The 17,459-nt window shown below is 56.5% G+C and overlaps 1 protein-coding gene across 2 annotated transcripts; it reads right to left on the reverse strand.

Annotated features, from left to right (window-relative positions):
* Positions 1–3,657: 3,657 nt before the first annotated feature.
* Positions 3,658–16,883, reverse strand: NAA40 (N-alpha-acetyltransferase 40, NatD catalytic subunit). 2 transcript variants are annotated; one of them, XM_059710297.1, is made up of 9 exons: positions 16,628–16,883; positions 10,614–10,709; positions 9,707–9,759; positions 7,387–7,482; positions 7,143–7,301; positions 6,949–7,032; positions 6,489–6,566; positions 6,106–6,218; positions 3,658–4,239 (listed from the first exon to the last, which is right to left on the reverse strand). In XM_059710297.1, exons 1-9 carry the CDS (start codon positions 16,631–16,633, stop codon positions 4,184–4,186), a joined length of 741 nt encoding a protein of 246 aa, XP_059566280.1. In that variant the 5' UTR covers positions 16,634–16,883; the 3' UTR covers positions 3,658–4,183. The 2 variants fall into 2 exon arrangements, with proteins under 2 accessions (XP_059566280.1, XP_059566281.1); XM_059710298.1 differs by having other exon boundaries at positions 3,658–6,218; positions 16,628–16,881.
* Positions 16,884–17,459: the final 576 nt, after the last annotated feature.

A 17,459-nucleotide genomic window follows, 5' to 3' on the forward strand; every position in this document is an offset into this window, starting at 1 on the left:
GGCGGTCCCAGGGAGGCTCGGGAACGCCCCGGAAGTGACGAAATTCCGCACCGCCCTTGAGTTTTTGGCGCGTTCCGCGAAACAGCCAATCGGCGCCGTCTTCCCACCGATAGGCGGGGCATGGAAGGCGTCCTCCCGGTTATGCCCCGCCTCCAAAGTGGCCTATCTCCGTGAGTGATAGTTGTGTCACCCTATCACGTAAGTGTAAGTTATAAACTTAGGCGGCACTCCTTTCTTTTAGATTTTTTCATGGGAGAGGAACGTCGACGTGAGAGCAGACCTCGATGGGCTGCCTCCTGCACGCCCCTTGCCGGGGATCGAGCTCGGAGCCCAAGCGGCACTCCGGACTCCCCTCCATCCCTAGGTTCTCACCTCTCTCCAGACATCCCCACTGCCCGGCGCCACGCTCCTGGCTGACACTAACCTACCCGAACTCTCCCCGTTTGCTCATACCCTCCCTAAGCCCGGTCTCCACGCGGTGGCTGCCGTCCTTCCTCCCTGCACCCCCTCATACACCTGCTAACCTCCATTGGCCCCCACTGCGCACTAGACCAAGTTCCAATTCCGGACGTCACCCTTCAGCCTCGTCTAAACATTCCAACCCCTCCCTCCTTGCTCAGGGTCTCGCCCCCCCTTCTCCCCCCCCCCCCCCCCACACACACAAACACACACAGCCTTTTGCTTCTTTGTATCTGCCCAGGACACGTTCAGCTCTTACCCAGCCTTCCTTGTCACCACGCTAACGCCTACTCTCCAGGCCCCCACTTAGGGATGCAGCTCCTAGTGCCTGCCCTGGTGTGGCAGGAAGTAATGGGTGGCACTCCATCAGCCTCCACTGGCCACCCAGGCCTGGGATGCCTGTGCCCAGCAGCGCCCCTGCTGGCACTACCCACGGGTTGGTCTCCATCCCTAGACTGGGGGCCACCTGGGGGCGGCCTGGGTCCTGTTCACCACAGTCTCCAAAGGGCCTGGCACACACACACTCAGACGATGAATTGCAGGGCACGGAACAGTAGGCATAGGCACACAGGAAAGGGGTAAGGAGCCAGGCTGAGCCAGGCCTCTCGGACACAACCTCATCCTGTCTTCACAAGATCATGAGGGAGATACTATTATCTCCATTTTCCTACGAAGGAGAACTGGATGAGCTACTGAAGGTCGTGCTGCAGCTATGGGGCTGCCTGGACAGGATTCCAGGGCAGGGCTATCTGCTCCAAACCCCGTGTGTTTAACCATCTTCACACAAGGTGCTGTGGGGGCGTTTCCAGAAGTTCCAGTTTGGATACTGTGCAACAGGACCACAGGCTGTGGCAGGGGCTGGGAACACACGAGCTTTGGAGGGAACTCAGCCCATGGAGGTCAGCGGGGGCTCACAGAAAGGGCCGTGGACCCAGAGCGCCCCAAAGGATGGGCTGTGCCCGAGCTTCCCCCGGGGGATGGGCTCCCGGCCCTGAGCTGCCAGGGCCCCTTCACCCCCTCCCCTCTCCCCACCACACTCACGGGTACTGGCAATGTCCCGCAGTCTCGCCAGGCCCCACCTCCAGCTACCAGGCTCCCTGCCCCGGCTCTGGCAAACAGCCAGGACAGATCCTTCCAAATCTAAATCTCTCCCCTCTCAAAGGGAACAGCCTGGGGGCTCAGGGCTGGAGCCAGCTGGGTGCCTAGGAGAAGGAAGGGCAGGGCCCCCTGCTGCCCTAGGCTTTGTCAGGCCTTTGTCTTACGAACAAAGTACTGACGCCCAGATCAGAGCACAGCCAGGGGCCTTCCTGTGGTGCCCTGGGTGACTCCCTGGAGGAAAAGGAGGGACCGTTAGTGGAAGAGGCGCAGCAGCACTCTGTTCCTGGGCTTTCCTCGCAGCCCAGAGACGTGATTCTCAGAAACCCCACCAGAGGGAGGCCGGCAGAGGTCGGGCACCCAGGCTGAGTCTGCAATGGCCCGGGCAGGGTTTGCACCTGGGTCTGCTGCACGCTGCGAACGTCTCTGCTCTGATCAGCCCCCAGCAGCCCCTCTCCCAAAAGCAGGGGCAGGCCTGGTGCAGCTGTCAGGCAGTGACAGGGAAGGGGTGCTGCTGTCCTGCTGGCGGCTTCCCCTGTCCAAGGCCCTCTTCCAACCCTCCTTGTGGGTAAGCCCCACGAGGCAGCCACTCCTCCATACTGGCTTCTCAACGCCTCCCCATCTTTCTCGGCAGCCCCCCCCTCCTCCACATGGGACGGGATCCATAGGAGCAAGCACTGCACTGCACCCTGCACGCAGGAGTGAGTTGTCACTTGCACATCAGGCTCATCAAATGCCTGTTTCCTCCGTCACAGCCAGGTAGCAACATGCCTGCTTCGGGCTGTCCAGTCCACGTGCTCCTGGCCACACCTTCCCATCCTCCCAGACCCTGGTGCGCAGGCGGCGGAGCAGCCTCGCCTCTGCTGCCCTTGGAGAGGAAGCGCAGGAACTAGGGTAACCCTGCCCTGGGTGAAAAGCCTGGGGTCGGGGTCGAAACCAGCTCAGCTCCGACCACTCATCCAGCGACTGTGCCTCCTGCTCCCGCTGCTGAGGGTGTGCGTCTCGGCAGAGCCTTGAGCACAGAAGCCTGCGCCGCAGCTGGAGGGAAGTGGGGGGGGGGGGGGGGGAGGCCGGAGGCAGGTGGAGGACCACAGGGGCCCTGGCCGCCTAGGAAGAGGGAGGGCAGATGATGAAGGAAGGGCCTCACCCTTTCCAACCTTAGCCTTTACCTTGTAGCCAGGGGATGGTCATTCCAAGGAATTTCTGCCTGCGACTGACAGCCTTCAGGGAACAAGGAGCTTTCTGTCCCGAGCGGGATGCCCTCCCTTCCCAAGGACCATGATACCTTTCTTTGTGCCGCACAGATAAGACGGCTGCACAAACCACCCCCTGGGTGTGCCCGCCCACACGGCTGAGGCCACGACCGGCCGGCACCCTGCTCCTCTCCCCAGGTAACTGACCCTCCCACACACAAATACTCCCTTGGCTTGTGAGTTCCACCCTAGCCTCCCTCTCCACCTTCCAGCAGATGTGATCCCCACAGGAGCACGACAGGCCCGCCCCTTCAGTGTCTACAGGAAGTGCCTCTGAGCTCTACCGTCCGGCCCACTTCCTGCCTCTCCCAGCTCACCCCGGCCAGGACTGGCAGGAGTCCGCCTGGGAGAGGAGCTGCATGGCTCCATCTGTCACACTTGAGGGCAGGACAGAGCCTCCCCCAGCTCGACTTTCCTCCCCTCAGGCCCGACATGAGTTGCCCTTCCTCGGAGCCTTTGCCTTTGGGGGGGAGGGGAGAGGGGTTGGAATCGTACGGCAGAGAACATTCGGAGTAACCCAGTCAAGTAAAAGGGAGACAAACACCAACACTCCCCTCCACTCAACACCCACAGACGTCAGGCGTCACAACGATGCAAACAGGTGCCCCTCTACCTTTGACCTCTGCCCAGGGCTTCTGGGAAGTGACAGCACGTGCCTGTGGTCTCAGCTCCTACCTCTGGCTGCTCACCCGACACCGAGGTTTCTCAGGCCTGAAGCTTTCACAGGCAGGGACACGGCGCCATCGCAGCTGCACGCCTCCAGGCACAGGCCCCACGCTGGACAGTCTGGAGACCAAGGGTGTCCCCTGAGCCCACACCACCCATGGCACCCAGCACAGGCACTATCCCAGCAGCTGACAAAGTATCCTTTATTTGTGACATACAAATACAACCAATGCAAAAAGAGATCACTTTTCCCCTTTGATTCCAGTGATAACAAGTTGCTAAAGAAAAAATATATACTTCAAAGTTTCCTCTAAAAAACCCAGGAAGGGTTAAAAACCATACACGTCATATACACATTTGACAGCAACAAAAATAACCTGAAATAGTGAATACAACTAAAAGAAAAATCTTTAAAAATATTTTAATGTGCCCCAATCAATCAACAAAAAGCCCGGAAAAGGCCTGCTGGTTCTCATCACCATGGCCCGGGTCAGTGGGAAAGACGGAGGGTTGAGAACTGACGGGCTCAGCACTGACAAGAGCCCCCTGCTGGCCTCAGGCAGCACCTCGCAGCCCAGTCCCTCCGGGGCAGCCCGGGCAGTGGCCAGGAGGCTGCACAAGAGGGCGTGGCACCAAGAGCCCAAATGGATTCGGTGCCAGGTGGTCAATGACCAGAAAGAGACATGCACTGAACTCACCTTATGTGGGACTTACACTGGGGGTTCCTTTTGGTCCCCTTGAGTGGGAGGTATCAGAAATCCATGATCTAAGACAATAAATAGTTATCATTCTGTCTTTGAGAGACAGGAATCAGAGGAAACACTCTCCCTAAACATGCTTCAGTCGTTCCATGATTCTTGGAAGCCCAATGCCCTCCCAGAAACTGAAACTCCGCCCCTCGGGTAAAATGCCCTGGGAGCCAGCAGGACGAGGACACGGTGGGCTTACTCCAGTGTAAAGCTGCAGGGCCCTCTCCCAGCTGGGGAGTCAAGAGCAAGGAGGAGCGCTCGGCGGGGCTGGTGAAGGCGGCCATGTGCAGACCCGCACAAGCAGGGTCTGCGGGAGAAGCAAGCACAGCTCAGGGAGGCCCGTCAGCAGAGGCCGGAATCTGGGCAGCGTGGGCTGTGAGCAGACGAGGTCGGGAGGACCCACCGGCCTCCAGGACAGCAACTTTCCAAAGGCTAGAGCTTTAAGACACGCCCTAACGCAGAGCTGAAAGCCCTCTAAGTGGAGGCGTCAGGGGCTTGTTCCTGGATAAGGATTTGGTCATTTTCCCGGAGGGAGAACAAGGCCTGGGATTAGGACAAGTGGAAGCTGACCCCACAGCCTCTATCCTGAGAAGAGGAAGGCCTTCCCTCCCTGCGCCAGCCGCGCCGCCCCAGGTGACCCCAGGGAGGAGCCGCTGTGCCCCCCGGCAGTCCTGCTGCAGCCCGAGGCCGGCCAGGGCAGTGGCACTAGTGCCTCACTGAGGCAGCGAGGGGCGAGGCTGGGAGCGCAGGCGGAGGGCCCGCTGCTGGCTGGGGGCTCTCTGAAGAGGGGGGAATGCCCGCCTGCAGAGAGCTATCAGCACCAAGATCTGAGAGGAAGATGCCAAGAAGAGAGGTCCTTCTGGGGGGAGAGGGGCTCCCTGATGTTATTCCCCCCTTGGTAGGAAGAGGTATCTGGGGCGGGGTGAGAGGTAAGGGAGGGTGTGAGGGCGATGGAGAGGACAGGCAGGACCCCTGGTTTTTTCTAGGATTTAGAAACCTGAGCCACTGCCATAGATCGAGGTCAAGCTTAGAATGCAGCAAAGTCCAAAAGCCCAAAGGAGCAATGCAGCCCCACTCAGCACCGTGCTCCCGGCCTCCGCAGCCCCACTGACAGCGAGGGAGAGCGAGGCAGCCCTCTTCCCAGAGCTGGCCGGTCCCCTGGGACAGCCCCCCTCTAACCGGGTCCACAGAGCACCGCTCGAGAGGGCTCCCTTGCTTGTCTGTCGCAGCACAGACCTTCCCCGGACGCCATCAGAGCATTCCGCCCGCGAAGCAGGAGTCTGAAGCCTTGCTGTGCCCAGACCTCCCACCAAGTCCATTCCTCTTCGAGGCCCAGCCAGACCCTGACCAGGGCTCCGGGACTTTCATAGGTGGGCATAAGCACTCCATCTGTCCATGGGTGTGCACGCGCGTCCGTGTTTGTGCGTGCGTGTTAGTGTGTGTCTGTGCGTGCGTGTGTGTCATGTCCATGTGTGTGTCCGTGTGTGTGCATGTGTGTGTGGCAGGAGGTTTGTAGGGGGGCAGTGTCAGGAATCCAGCTACAGAGGAGTCAGGGAATTTTACGCTCAAGGGTGCAAGAGTGGAGTGAGAAGGCAGCCTCCATGCCAGGATGACGTCACGCCCGGCCTCCACCAGCTTTCTTCCCTCAGCATCCTCTCCTCTCGGCTCCCTCCTGGCACTGCTCTTCTAGGAGAGAGGAGGAGGGGCACTTGGACCACTCCTTCCCAGGGTTCTGCTCTCAGGGCGCAGCCTGGCACATGTAGGGCTGAGGAGGCCACAGCTCTGAGGGCACCTGGCAGGTGGCATGAGACCGGGGAGAGGGTAGACCTTGGAAAGGGCGCTCTGGTTGGGAGTTCAGTGACAGCAGCCACCACAGTGCCCACCAGCATGGGAATGCTGACTGTCCCCAAACTTGGTCCTCCGGCTCAGGATCTCGTAGGAGCAGTCCTCCCCACAGCAACCTGACATGCTGGGGGAAGAGTCATCGATTTCAAACCTGCAAGGCAGGCAGGAGAGGTTGGTTGCAGGAGCTGACTGCCTTCCTCCCTGGCCCAAGAACTTTTCCACCACCACACTCGTGAGACCCCCAGGTGTGAGGGTACAGGGGGGCAGGGGCCTGAGCCCGAGGGCACTCCCAGGCCATCCACCAACCCCCATCCCCACGACCACGGGACGGGGCGCTAGGCATCAGGATGGCCAGAATGGGGCCAGGACCAGGAAAAAGGTGGTGGGGCAGAAAGTCCCACACCAGGGCCCAGCTCCTTACTGCAGCGCTTCTCTGAAGAACTGGTAGGCGCCATGATTGTGCTTAAATACTGTTAACATCACCTTCTTCATCTGGGTGCTGAGGAGAAAGCAGAGAGCATGCCGTGCTTCCTCTCTCGTGCCTCTGCCTGCCCCTCAGAAGCACTTCTGCGCCCCGAGTCCAGCCTCTGTCTGGGGCACCCACAGCACTGGCTCCCCTCTGATAAGGGCTGATGAGACTGCACGGGCAATAGGCCCCCAGGCCTGACCGGCTTCTCCACTTGCTCTCCGCACCCCCATTATACACGAGGCGCAGGTACAAAATCTGGGGTCACAGCGGGACAGGGAATATCTTGCTGAGAGGGTTCTAGATGCCCTTCTTCCAGAACGTTCCCGGGAGCCTTGTTCTCCATGGAGACGCACGGAACAGCGGACCCTCCGAGGCAGCTCCTTCCAGCTGTGCGACGCGCGGTGGCCCTTACCTATTGGCCACGAGCTGCAGAATCTGAATGAGGAACTTCCCCAGGCCTTTCCGCCGCACCTTGCTTTCCAACTGCACTTCGTAGCTGGTGAGGAAAGCAGAGGGTGAGCTGCAGAGGCACCGGCCGCCACAGGACACGGACAGGCACGGCGGACAGGGTCTCCTCCCCACACCGCACCCCTGCCGGGCTCCTACCAGTACAGGACTTCATCCCCACACTCCACGTCGAACCGGAAGTGAGAGAAGGCAACGGGGACGGAACTGTTTTCCCAAGCAATGAGGTACCAGGCTCGGTCATCTGTCATTTCCTCCCGCTTTTCTCGGTCCTTCCAGCCCCACTCACTCTGCTCATACCTGGGAGAGTGGGGGCAGTCAGGACCAGGAGCTCCGGGAGGGGAGAGCAGCCTGGGGCGAGCCCGCGGCCGTCGGGGCGTCTTACATGGTCTGCATGTTCATTTTGGTCAGGTCGAAGGCCCAGTCCACTGTGGCTGCCTCCAATCCAGACACTCGCTTACACTCGATGGAGACGTTTAGCCTGAGAAGACAAAAGAAGCATTTGAAGCCGTCCCGGCTCTGAGGCACTTTTCCTGCTTTAGTTCTGAACGGACCCTCCCTGGGCCCCCGTGAGACCTCTTCCTTTTCACCTACCGTCTCCCTGAAAGCGTCTGGGTGACCTCAGGCCCCCAAGGAGAGGAGCGCTGCCTGCTGCCTCCTCTGAAGACAACACAGGTGCTCTCGGAGGGCCAGAGTAGAACAGGTCCGACCCCACACTGTTTCCCAAAACTAACAAACGCTGCAGGTATTAAGTGTCGCAATCTGCTATTTATTTCTAAATGAAACATGAATAAATCATAGTTCAATTCCTCGGCCAAACTGCGAGCTCACATTCTCCAGGTAGTGCCACATTCTGAAGGGCCTGGAGTCAGCAACTCCAAGTCCTTATCTTTCGGTGACCTCGACATGACCCCTCAGAGGGCGTTCCCACCCTCACCTCTGCTGACTGGTGCACCATGTGAGCTGTACATGTGCTCAGCCACGTAAATTCGGAACTTCGTGGCTCAGAAGAGTTTTCCTTTCTTTGTAAATAGTGACCATGTAGAAGTCACTAAGCGCTACCTCAGTAAGGGATCTCTAAGCTATGGCCAAGGCCTCCCAGAAGGTGAATAACCAAGCCACCAGAGGAGCTGTGCTGTGTCTGATCACAGACAGAAAGAATGAATTAATGTGATACTGTGCGATTCAGACACAGCTCTGAAAGGCAAATATAGTGCTGCCTCATAGTCTTTGCGTCAAAACTCATGTATTTACATTTGTCTTTCTTGTTCATTAACATACTCATACCATTGCCCTGGCTGGTTTGCTCGGTGGATAGAGCATCAGCCTGTGGAATGAAGGGTCCCGGGTTCGATTCCAGTTAGGGGTTCGTGCCTGGGTTGTGGCTTGATACCCAGTGAGAGACGTGTGGGAGGCAGCCAATCGATGATTCTCATCATTGATGTTTCTATCTCTCTCTCCCTCTCCCTTCCTTTCTGAAATCAATTAAAATATATATATTTTTTTAAAAAATAAACTCATACCACCTGCTACTTACAGAACTAGATACATTCTCTTTCCTCCTTAAAACAACCCTGCAAGTTTGGCATCTTCACTCCATTTAATGGATTAAAAAATGAGGCTTATAGAGTATGACTGACTTGTCTAAGTATAGTTAGTAAGAGACACAGTTATGATTCAAACCCACAGCTGTGATTCTCTAAAACCATTCCCCCACTTCCCCCCGCAGCCAGCGCATCTGCGGTAAAACAGATTATGCTTCCTATTTTATAAGCAAAGAGGACTGAAAGGAGAGGGGGCTTTAATCCAGATGCTACAGTAAATTAGATTAGTAACAACAGCAGTAATAATGGCTGACACTGATCTAGCTTTTAGTATGCTCCAGTCACGAATGCTTTACATCTAACTCTCCTGATGGCTCCATTAGGAAGATGCTATTATTATTATTATTTTTAAAATATATTTTTATTGATTTCAGAGAGGAAGGAAGAGGAAGAGATAGAAACATCAATGATGAGAGAGAATCATTGATTGGCTGCCTCCTGCACCACCACCACCACCCGCCCCCACCGGGGGATCAAGCCCGCAACCCAGGCATGTGCCCTTGACCGGAATCGAACCCGGGACCCTTCAGTCCACAGGATGACGCTCTATCCACCGAGCCAAACCATCTAGGGCAGAAGGAAGATGCTATTAGATCCATTTCTAATTAGAAAATTCAGGCACAGAGAGGTTAAGTAATTTCTCCAGGGTCTCAAAGCCAGGAAGTTAAAATCCACTTACTGGCTTTGAGACCCTGGAGAAATCACTTAACCTCGCTATGCCTGAATTTTCTAAAAGCGCACTGGATTGGGAATTAAAAGCCCCCTTGGCTGCCAGACTCAGAAATCCCATTCAACTTCTCTGAGCCTCAGTTTCCCCCTGTATGAAACGAGAGTCGGCCTGGATGACTTAAGAGTTTCAGCTCTATGATTCTTTGTCCAGAAAGAATAACAAATCCTAGAGACATCCATCTGAGACTATGCAATCTGCTCATTTATGGATTCTTTTGTCACCCTGACCGGGGGATTTTCTATCAACAGGGCACTAGCCACCTTTTCTGCTTTTCCCTCACAAAGAAGAATGGGAAGATTTGAGTGAGGAAGCCTTCTCTGGAAACGTGAATTCCTGAAGACACTACAGACAGCTGGGATGCTGACACTCACCCATTTCGATCGTATTTCTTGAACACGGGGAAAGCCTCTAAAGGGTCGCCAAGCTGTGGAGGGAAAGAAAGAGAAGTAGCACAAACACACACGTGGCAGCGCGTACGCTGACCTGAGCCCGCTGCTGGCCAGACCCCACTGGGAGGCTTAGCTGCTGGGCCAGGTACACCCTCACATGGACTCCCGCCGGCCTCAGCTCTGAAACCACGTAAGAGGGAGGCTTTGGTAAGGAGGCCAAACAGAGTTAAGTTAGTTCGTTTGACAGGACGGGAAGAGACGCTCCTAGGCTAAAACCAATACAACCTGCTCACTGCTCACCTATCTTACCTGTCAAAACCCAAAGCGGGAAATCACACCCCTGAGCCACATCCCGCCAACGTGGACTGTTTACTGAGGGGCTATAAGAACACAAAGGGAGATGTGAAGCGGGCGGGAAGGCGACCAGCATCTCTCTGGTTCAGGCTGAAATCCGGGCCCATCTGGTGCTCGGGTTCACGGCTATTCCTCCCGCCTGCAGCCTCTTGAAACCAGGTGGCTGCATCTTCCTGGTCCCAGAACACCCCGTGGTACTACACGGGCAGTCAATGAAGGTTTGAAGAGTGACTGAGGAAATTATACCACTTTTTATGAGGGAGGTGTGCTCCCCAAAATGCAAAATCCTAACAAAAATTTCTCCAGGCCCCTTCTACTGGTAGAGACCCACAGAGGGGCGCAGCCCCTTCCATCTGAGTCCACATTTCCCTGCGCATGTGGGCCAACTGCCTGCCACCTGGAACCGCCCAGGCTCCTTTTCCTCAGCACGGAGGCAGCAGGGGGTGGCAGTAACACAATTCCGCCACAGGGTGGCGCCAAAGGAAGTAAAAGTAAAACCAAGCTGCAGCTGGAGGAAGGGACGGGAAGGAGTCACCCTGTTGGCGGCGTCCACTTTGGCACAGACGGCGTCCATGGCTGCGCGCTCCTCCAGCCGCTTCTGCTTCTTCTCCTTTGCTTTGCTCGACTTCCTCTGTAACGGAGAAGCAAAGCTGGCTTGAGGGCTGTGGCCAAGCCTTTGAGGAACCGAAGGGTCGTCCCTGCGTCCGCAGACCTGGCCTCCAGCAGGAACTCGGAGCCTGGCTGCCACACTTGCTGGGGTGGGAACGGCCCAAGCATGTTCCAGGCGTGAGACCTTGGGAGCGTCTCAGCTTCCGCCGGGAAGAGGCCTGGCCCTGGGGACTGCTGGGTCCGGGTGAGGGCACGAGACAATCCGGCAGCAGAGCCTGCCCCCTGCAGACGCCTAAGAAATACTCACTCAGCCATCCCGCCCCACGGAGGGAACCAGTCATTTCAGACAGATTCAGGGCAGGTTTCAGGGAGGAGATGCAGCTGAGGAAGCTGCGGACAGAGGTGCCCAAGTGCAAGTTTGTTGGAAGCCTTTTCAGTGTCTTCCAGCCTCAGGAGACAAAGATAGGAGCGGGCCGTCTCAGCCGGAGCCAAGGTGCTCTGGCTGCAGGAGACAGTGCTGCTCAGCCACGGCCAGTGAGTGGCAGGCACACTGGCAGTGAGGGCCCCTGGGGTTCACCTGGGGACAGAGGCCACAGGCAGAGGGAGGAGCGAAGGAGGCTGTCCTTGCACAGGGGGAACCACACACACACACACACACACACACACACACACACACACACACACACGGCAGCGAGGGCAGATCCTATTCTGAGGCTCCTGTGCGGCTCTCAGGCCTAAGTGGACCCTCCTGTAAAAAGCAGGGAACACAGGGAAAGAGCCCAGCTCCGGAGTCTGACAGAGCTCATCTGAAGCCTCTTTCTGCTCCTCAGTCCCTGCATCTTCAGGCAAAACACTGCCTCCTTTCCCCATCTAACGAGTGGGTCCATGACTATCTACCTGGAGGCATTAAACCCTGAGGGTTAACATAGCACATGCTCAATAAATGACAGTTCTCATTCACACCCAAGAGCCAGAGCAGCACACACATCTGGAGGTGCTCATCCACCCAGCTGGGTGCAGAGGCGCCCCAAAGGCCCGGTAAGATGGCTCTGAGCTCACCAGAGAGAGGTCCTACTAACGTCAGTCACACCTTAGTGGACACTGATTGGTCCCAGGAAAGGTTGAGAAAAACCAACTGCTGGGAAGGTTTCTCGGGATAAATTCTACCCTCAGTTCCACCGGGAACGACACTGCTTACTCCTACTTCAAGCAACCAGGAGGCAAGCGTTCAGGTACCAGGACCCCCAGAGATTGCTCGTCCAGGTATAAACTCCTCCCACACCAGCCACTGCTCTCTGCAGGCTGGGCACCGTGCTGGAGGCAGGCGCGATCCAGTTCTTGCCTCTCCAGAGGAAGGAACACCCGAGAGAACCTCCTGTCTTCCTGATGCTGGGATCTGGACACAGAACCAGCCCGTCGACCGCACAGACTAGCAGGTTTTGGAGCATCCATCTTTCTCTTAGGAACTGGGTTTCCAGACAGCCCTGAGATACACTCAGCTTGCAAAGTGCTTTCACAAACATTATCTGGTTCAATTCCCAGGGCAGAAAACGTGACCTCCCTCACACATGAGGAAACTGAGGCTCAGAGGGATGGTATGACTCGTCCCCAGTTCCCCAGAGTAAATGGCAGAGCGGAAACTCAATCCCAAGGGCTGGGCCATAGATCCAGTGTTTGTTCCACCAGCCGTGCTCTCTCTCACTGGGAGAGCCTACGTCACTGTCCAAGACCTTCTCAGGCCGGCCAAGGTGAAGGTCAAGATGAGACCTCAAAAGCCCTCCAGCCAGCTATACAGCAATGCATTTCTCATTACCCTCTGGCTTGGTAATGGCTGGTATGATGTGCCAACACAGTGCCACCCCAAGTCCTACCTCCTTGAGGCAGGGGCAAGGGACAGGGAAACCTGAGACAGGTCTCCGGGGCTGTGCGATGGGGCAGAAAGAACATGAGCGTTGGCACCAATCAGGCCAGGCCAGTGCTCTTGCCGCCCCTGCATGACTTGTGAAAGCAACTCCATCTCCAGAAAAATGGGAATGCAACATGGCCTCACGGAACAGCTGTGAGGACAGGGCAGAGGTCAGCACACCTTCTCACAGAAGCAAGCTCCCTTCCTCCACCCAGCACGCTGGCGCTCTCTTAGCATGATAGAGCTGAAGGATCAAAGGCGCTGGAAGGAAAGCATGACTCCAGGGACCCCGAGAGCACTGACACGTGGGTTCCCTCATTTCTAAGCACAGGAAGTGAGCAATTCCAAAGCACAAGCAGCAGGAGAGCCAACCCAGGCCTCTGGACGTATAGGCTCATTCATGCGGGGGAACAGGCGAGCCAGGCAATCCTTGGAGTGGGGCGTGGGGCTGCCATGACCCCGACTGCAGATCATGAAAGCACCCCTTAAGCGCTTTGCTGCCTGCACGTGGGGTAGGAGGCCGACTGCAGCAGGCTGGGCCAGACAGGCAGGGGTCCCCCTCAAACCTAGCACGCCCTCGGAAAAGTGAGCTCCTACTGTTCCAATTAGCTTTGCCCCGTGTTGTGGAGGTAAGACTATCCTGCAGGGACACAAAAAATTCTCCTAATTAAAATGGGAAATAAGCACAGTGAACAGTAAAGCTCATTGTGGTTAAGTGTCTTTCCCAAGGGAGCTTTCTATAACAAAGACTGTGGGATTTTGAGTCAAGAGACTGGATTTGATTTTCAACTCTTCTACTTAGTAGCTGTGTGACTTTGGACAAATTATTTAATCTTTTTCAGCCGGGTTTCTCTAAATCTCAATTTCCTCATCCATAAAATGGGACTAACAAGGATCCACTAGTGGCAGACACTCTGCTAGTGCTTTAATAGATGATTTATTTTAATCTTCACAAGAACTCAGCAAGGTATGTGTGCCCACTTCTTTGATGAGGAAACTGAGGCACAGAGAGGCCTTCCTGTTACCGTCTCCCTCCTTTCCCACCAGACCGCGCATTCCAGGAGGCAGAGGTCACATGTGCTTTATTTGCCAATTTACAACCCAGCACTCAGCAAACAGTAGTTACTCCATTCACATCTGATGAATCATTCAAGACTGAAATCCAGGTCTGAAACCTGGAGTCCATGCTCCTTCCATTACTACATCAATTACATCTATGACACAGTATGAAGTGTGACATGTTTTCACATGCAGCTGTGAAACTCCTCCCCTTGCTGTTCCTACCAAATTAGTATCCCCACACTCAGTTCTCTGACATGGAGGGGAAAAAATTTTTTAATCCTCACCCGAGGGTATTTTCCCATGGATTTTTTAGAGAGAGTGGGAGAGAGAGGGAAAGAGAGAAAAATATCAATGTGAGAGAAACACATTGATTGGTTGCCTCCTGCATGTGCCCCAACCAGGGCTCAGGCTGGGGAGAAGCCTGCGACCAAGGTACGTGCCCTTGACCTGAATCGAACCCAGGACCCTTTGGTTCGAAGGCTGATGCTCTGTCCACTGAGCCAAACCACCTAGGACTGGAGAAATTTAAAGACACAAAAAGCACCCAGATGGGGGCAAGAGGCACCTTTCAGATAAAGACTCTGTCATGTCCTACATGTTCAGTGTTAATGCCCCCTGTCCCACGAAGTAGCCAAGATCCGAAAAGAACCTCCGCTTGAGGCAAAGGGAGACATCTAAATTCTAATTCCTAAAACAATGCGTGTGGCAGCCAGGGACAAAAGAATTCTGGAGAATGGTGCTCCATCTGATGCCACCCTCTTAGCCTGAGGTCAGCTGTCAAGTGGAGCGTGGCCCTCTGCTGGAAGGTGGCCACTACGGTGACCATCCTGACACTGAAGTGGGGCATTCACAGCCCCCGCCCATGAGGAATGAGGATAAGGAGAGGGTTCCAGTCTGTTTCAGGGAAGCAAATGGATGTCTCTCTCTTGCAGTGAGTTTTAGGACAGAAGAGACGAGGTAGGGCATTCTGAGAAGCACATCTGTGACGTCTGAGGGGTGGGCCTGGGGCCTAAAGGACGCAAGGACCACAGACGCTCTGAGGCCCGTGAGGACCTCAGCCAATAGGAAGTGTCGGCCCAGAATGGCAGGTTATGCTTCCTCTCTGCTCCGTCTACAGCGGCTGACGCTGGGTAGATACCTAACGAGGAGCCGATACTAGGCACACACGTTTCCTTCCGTTTCAACAAGGCCTGGGTCTGGGGCCTCTCACCCACGTCCAGGTTAAATGTGCCCGAAGTCTCGAGACTTGACTTTCTTTTCTTTTTTTTAAAATATATTTTATTGATTTTTTACAGAGAGGAAGGGAGAGAGACAGAGAGTTAGAAACATCGATGAGAGAGAAACATTGATCAGCTGCCTCCGGCACATCTCCTACTGGGGATGTGCCCGCAACCCAGGTACATGCCCTTGACCGGAATCGAACCGGGGATCTTTCAGTCCGCAGGCCCACGCTCTATCCACTGAGCCAAACCGGTTTCGGCGAGACTTGACTTTCTACATATGGAATACACAGCACCCAAGCTTCCTTGTTGAAACATGACCAATGTGTTTTGACGTGGGTTAAAGTGCTTGGACATGGGCTAGGCAACTATTTCTGTCTAACAAGTTGATTTGTTCAGTCAATAACTATTTGAATGAGAAAAAAAAAAAATCTAGGCCCTAACCAGTTTGGCTCAGTGGATGGAGCGTGGTCCTGCGGACTGAAGGGTCCCGGGTTCGATTCCGGTCAAGGGCATGTACCTTGGTTGTGGTCACATCCCCAGTGGGGGGGGTGCGGGAGGCAGCTGATTGATGTTTCTCTCTCATCCATGTTTCTAACTCTCTATCCCTCTCCCTTCCTCTCTGTAAAAAATCAATAAAATATATATTTTTTAAAAAATCTAGGTTAGTAACAGCCGGGACACACCCAATGGGTTAAAGTAAAACTCGCACACATCCACTTCAGATCGCTAAGTAAAGGCTGAGAACACAGGCAACAACCACAGCCACTGTTCGAGAGGCTACAGGGCCATTTACACCCACTCCCTCCCGTCATCCTTCCATGTCCCACCGCCACCCCCATCACATCCACAGGGAACCCACACTCACAGAGGCCCCGTCCCTGGCACAGGGTCGTGTTGCCAGCCAGGGGAGGGGCTGGGACTGCGGTGGCTCTGGCTCCAGAGTCCAGGCTCCGGAAAGTGGGGGGACCCCATGTAAAAACTAACATGTAACGGGGGGGCGGTGAGGGGGGCCGGTTGCACGGTCAGGAGAGTGCCTGGTGCGCCTCCGCTCGGGGCGGGGGAAGGCGAACCCCGGAAACACGTGCGCCACTCCCATCGGCACCCGGCGGCCTGGCACGGAGCAGCTGGCCCCGGGCGTCCACCCCGAGCTCCGCTGCAAAGCCACCTGCGGCGCCCAGGCTGGGGATGCCAGCACCGCCTCCCGCAGGAGGGTTTGGAAAGGGCAGGGAACCGGCCTTACTGAGAGCCCGTGGAGCGGGCAGCGGCGGCAGGGACTCGGGAGACCCGCGCCGGGCTGGCCCCCGGGCCCCGTCCGTGTGACCTTGGCTGGTGCCTCCTTTTCTCTGGGCCTCGGCTGCCTCCCGGCCAGGGCTGAGCTAAGATGTGGGAAGCCGCAAAGCCGGTGACAACCAGGTGACAGGGACCCCTGGGGACGGGGGGCACCCCAAGATCCGCGCAGGGGCAGGGGAAGGCCAAGAGGATCGCAGGTCAGGTCGGAAGGCGGGCGAAGGGCGGGGGCACCCGAGGGGGGGGTCCGGAGAAGGGGGCTCCCCAGGGGACTCCCGCGCTGGGCCGGGCATGGGGACACTCAGAATGGGGGAGTCGGGTGATTTGGGGGGCTGGGGGTCACGTGAGGCCGGAGGGGGTCGGGGTCACGTGAGAGGGGGTTCAGGAACAATGGGGGCGCAGGGAGCAAGTGGATCGGGGAGCGCTCCGGACCCTCGCGTCTCCTCTCTCTGCCTCACTCACCCCCATGGCGGCAACGGCGGCGGCGGCCCTCAGCTCCTCTTTCCCACACTTGCCGGCAGGAAGGCGGCAACGGCAGCTACGGTGGCAGCGGCGACAGCAGAGCGACCGCGGTCCCTGCACCGCGCATGCGCCTGGCGGGCTCCCCCGCGCGCCCTGGTGGGCACCGCGCGTGCGCACAGCCGGGGGACGGGGGGGCGCGTGCAGGTGGCGAGCTCGAGAGGCGGGCCGAGGGTCCTGCGGCCGAAAGAGGCGGGAGTCGCAGCGCAGCGTCGCGCTGAGAATGACGTAGCCCCGGGCCCGCCCCCTCCTCGCCAGGCTGCTTCTGTAACTATGGCAACAGCTGCGCCGCGCTGAGAAGCGCGCCTCTGGGCAGCCTGGCGCTCAGCATCTCTGTGGCCCCGCCGGGCTGGAGCAGCCACTTTCACAGACAACCAAACCGTCACGACCTCTGAAGTACCAGCCCCTCCTGCAACTCTGGGGCACAGGGGAAGTTTTTTTTTATTTTAATTGATTTTAGAGAGAGGGAGAAAGAGAAATATTAGTGTGAGAGACGCATGGATGAGTATGCACCAGACCGAGGATCGAACCTGTAACCTTTTGCTGTCCGGGATGACGCTCCAACCAACTGAGCCACACACACCTGGCCAGGGCACAAACGTTCCCGCCTAGATCCTGAACTCTTTATTTTTTTAGATATATTTTTATTGATTTCAGAGAGAAAGGGAGAGGGAGACAGAAACATCAATGATGAGAGAGAATCATTGATCGCTGCCTCCTGCGTGCCCCACTTTGGGGATCCAGCCTGCAACCAGGCATGTGCCTTGACCAGGAA

Source organism: Myotis daubentonii, chromosome 9, assembly GCF_963259705.1.
Source record: "Myotis daubentonii chromosome 9, mMyoDau2.1, whole genome shotgun sequence".
Lineage (NCBI taxonomy): Eukaryota > Metazoa > Chordata > Mammalia > Chiroptera > Vespertilionidae > Myotis > Myotis daubentonii.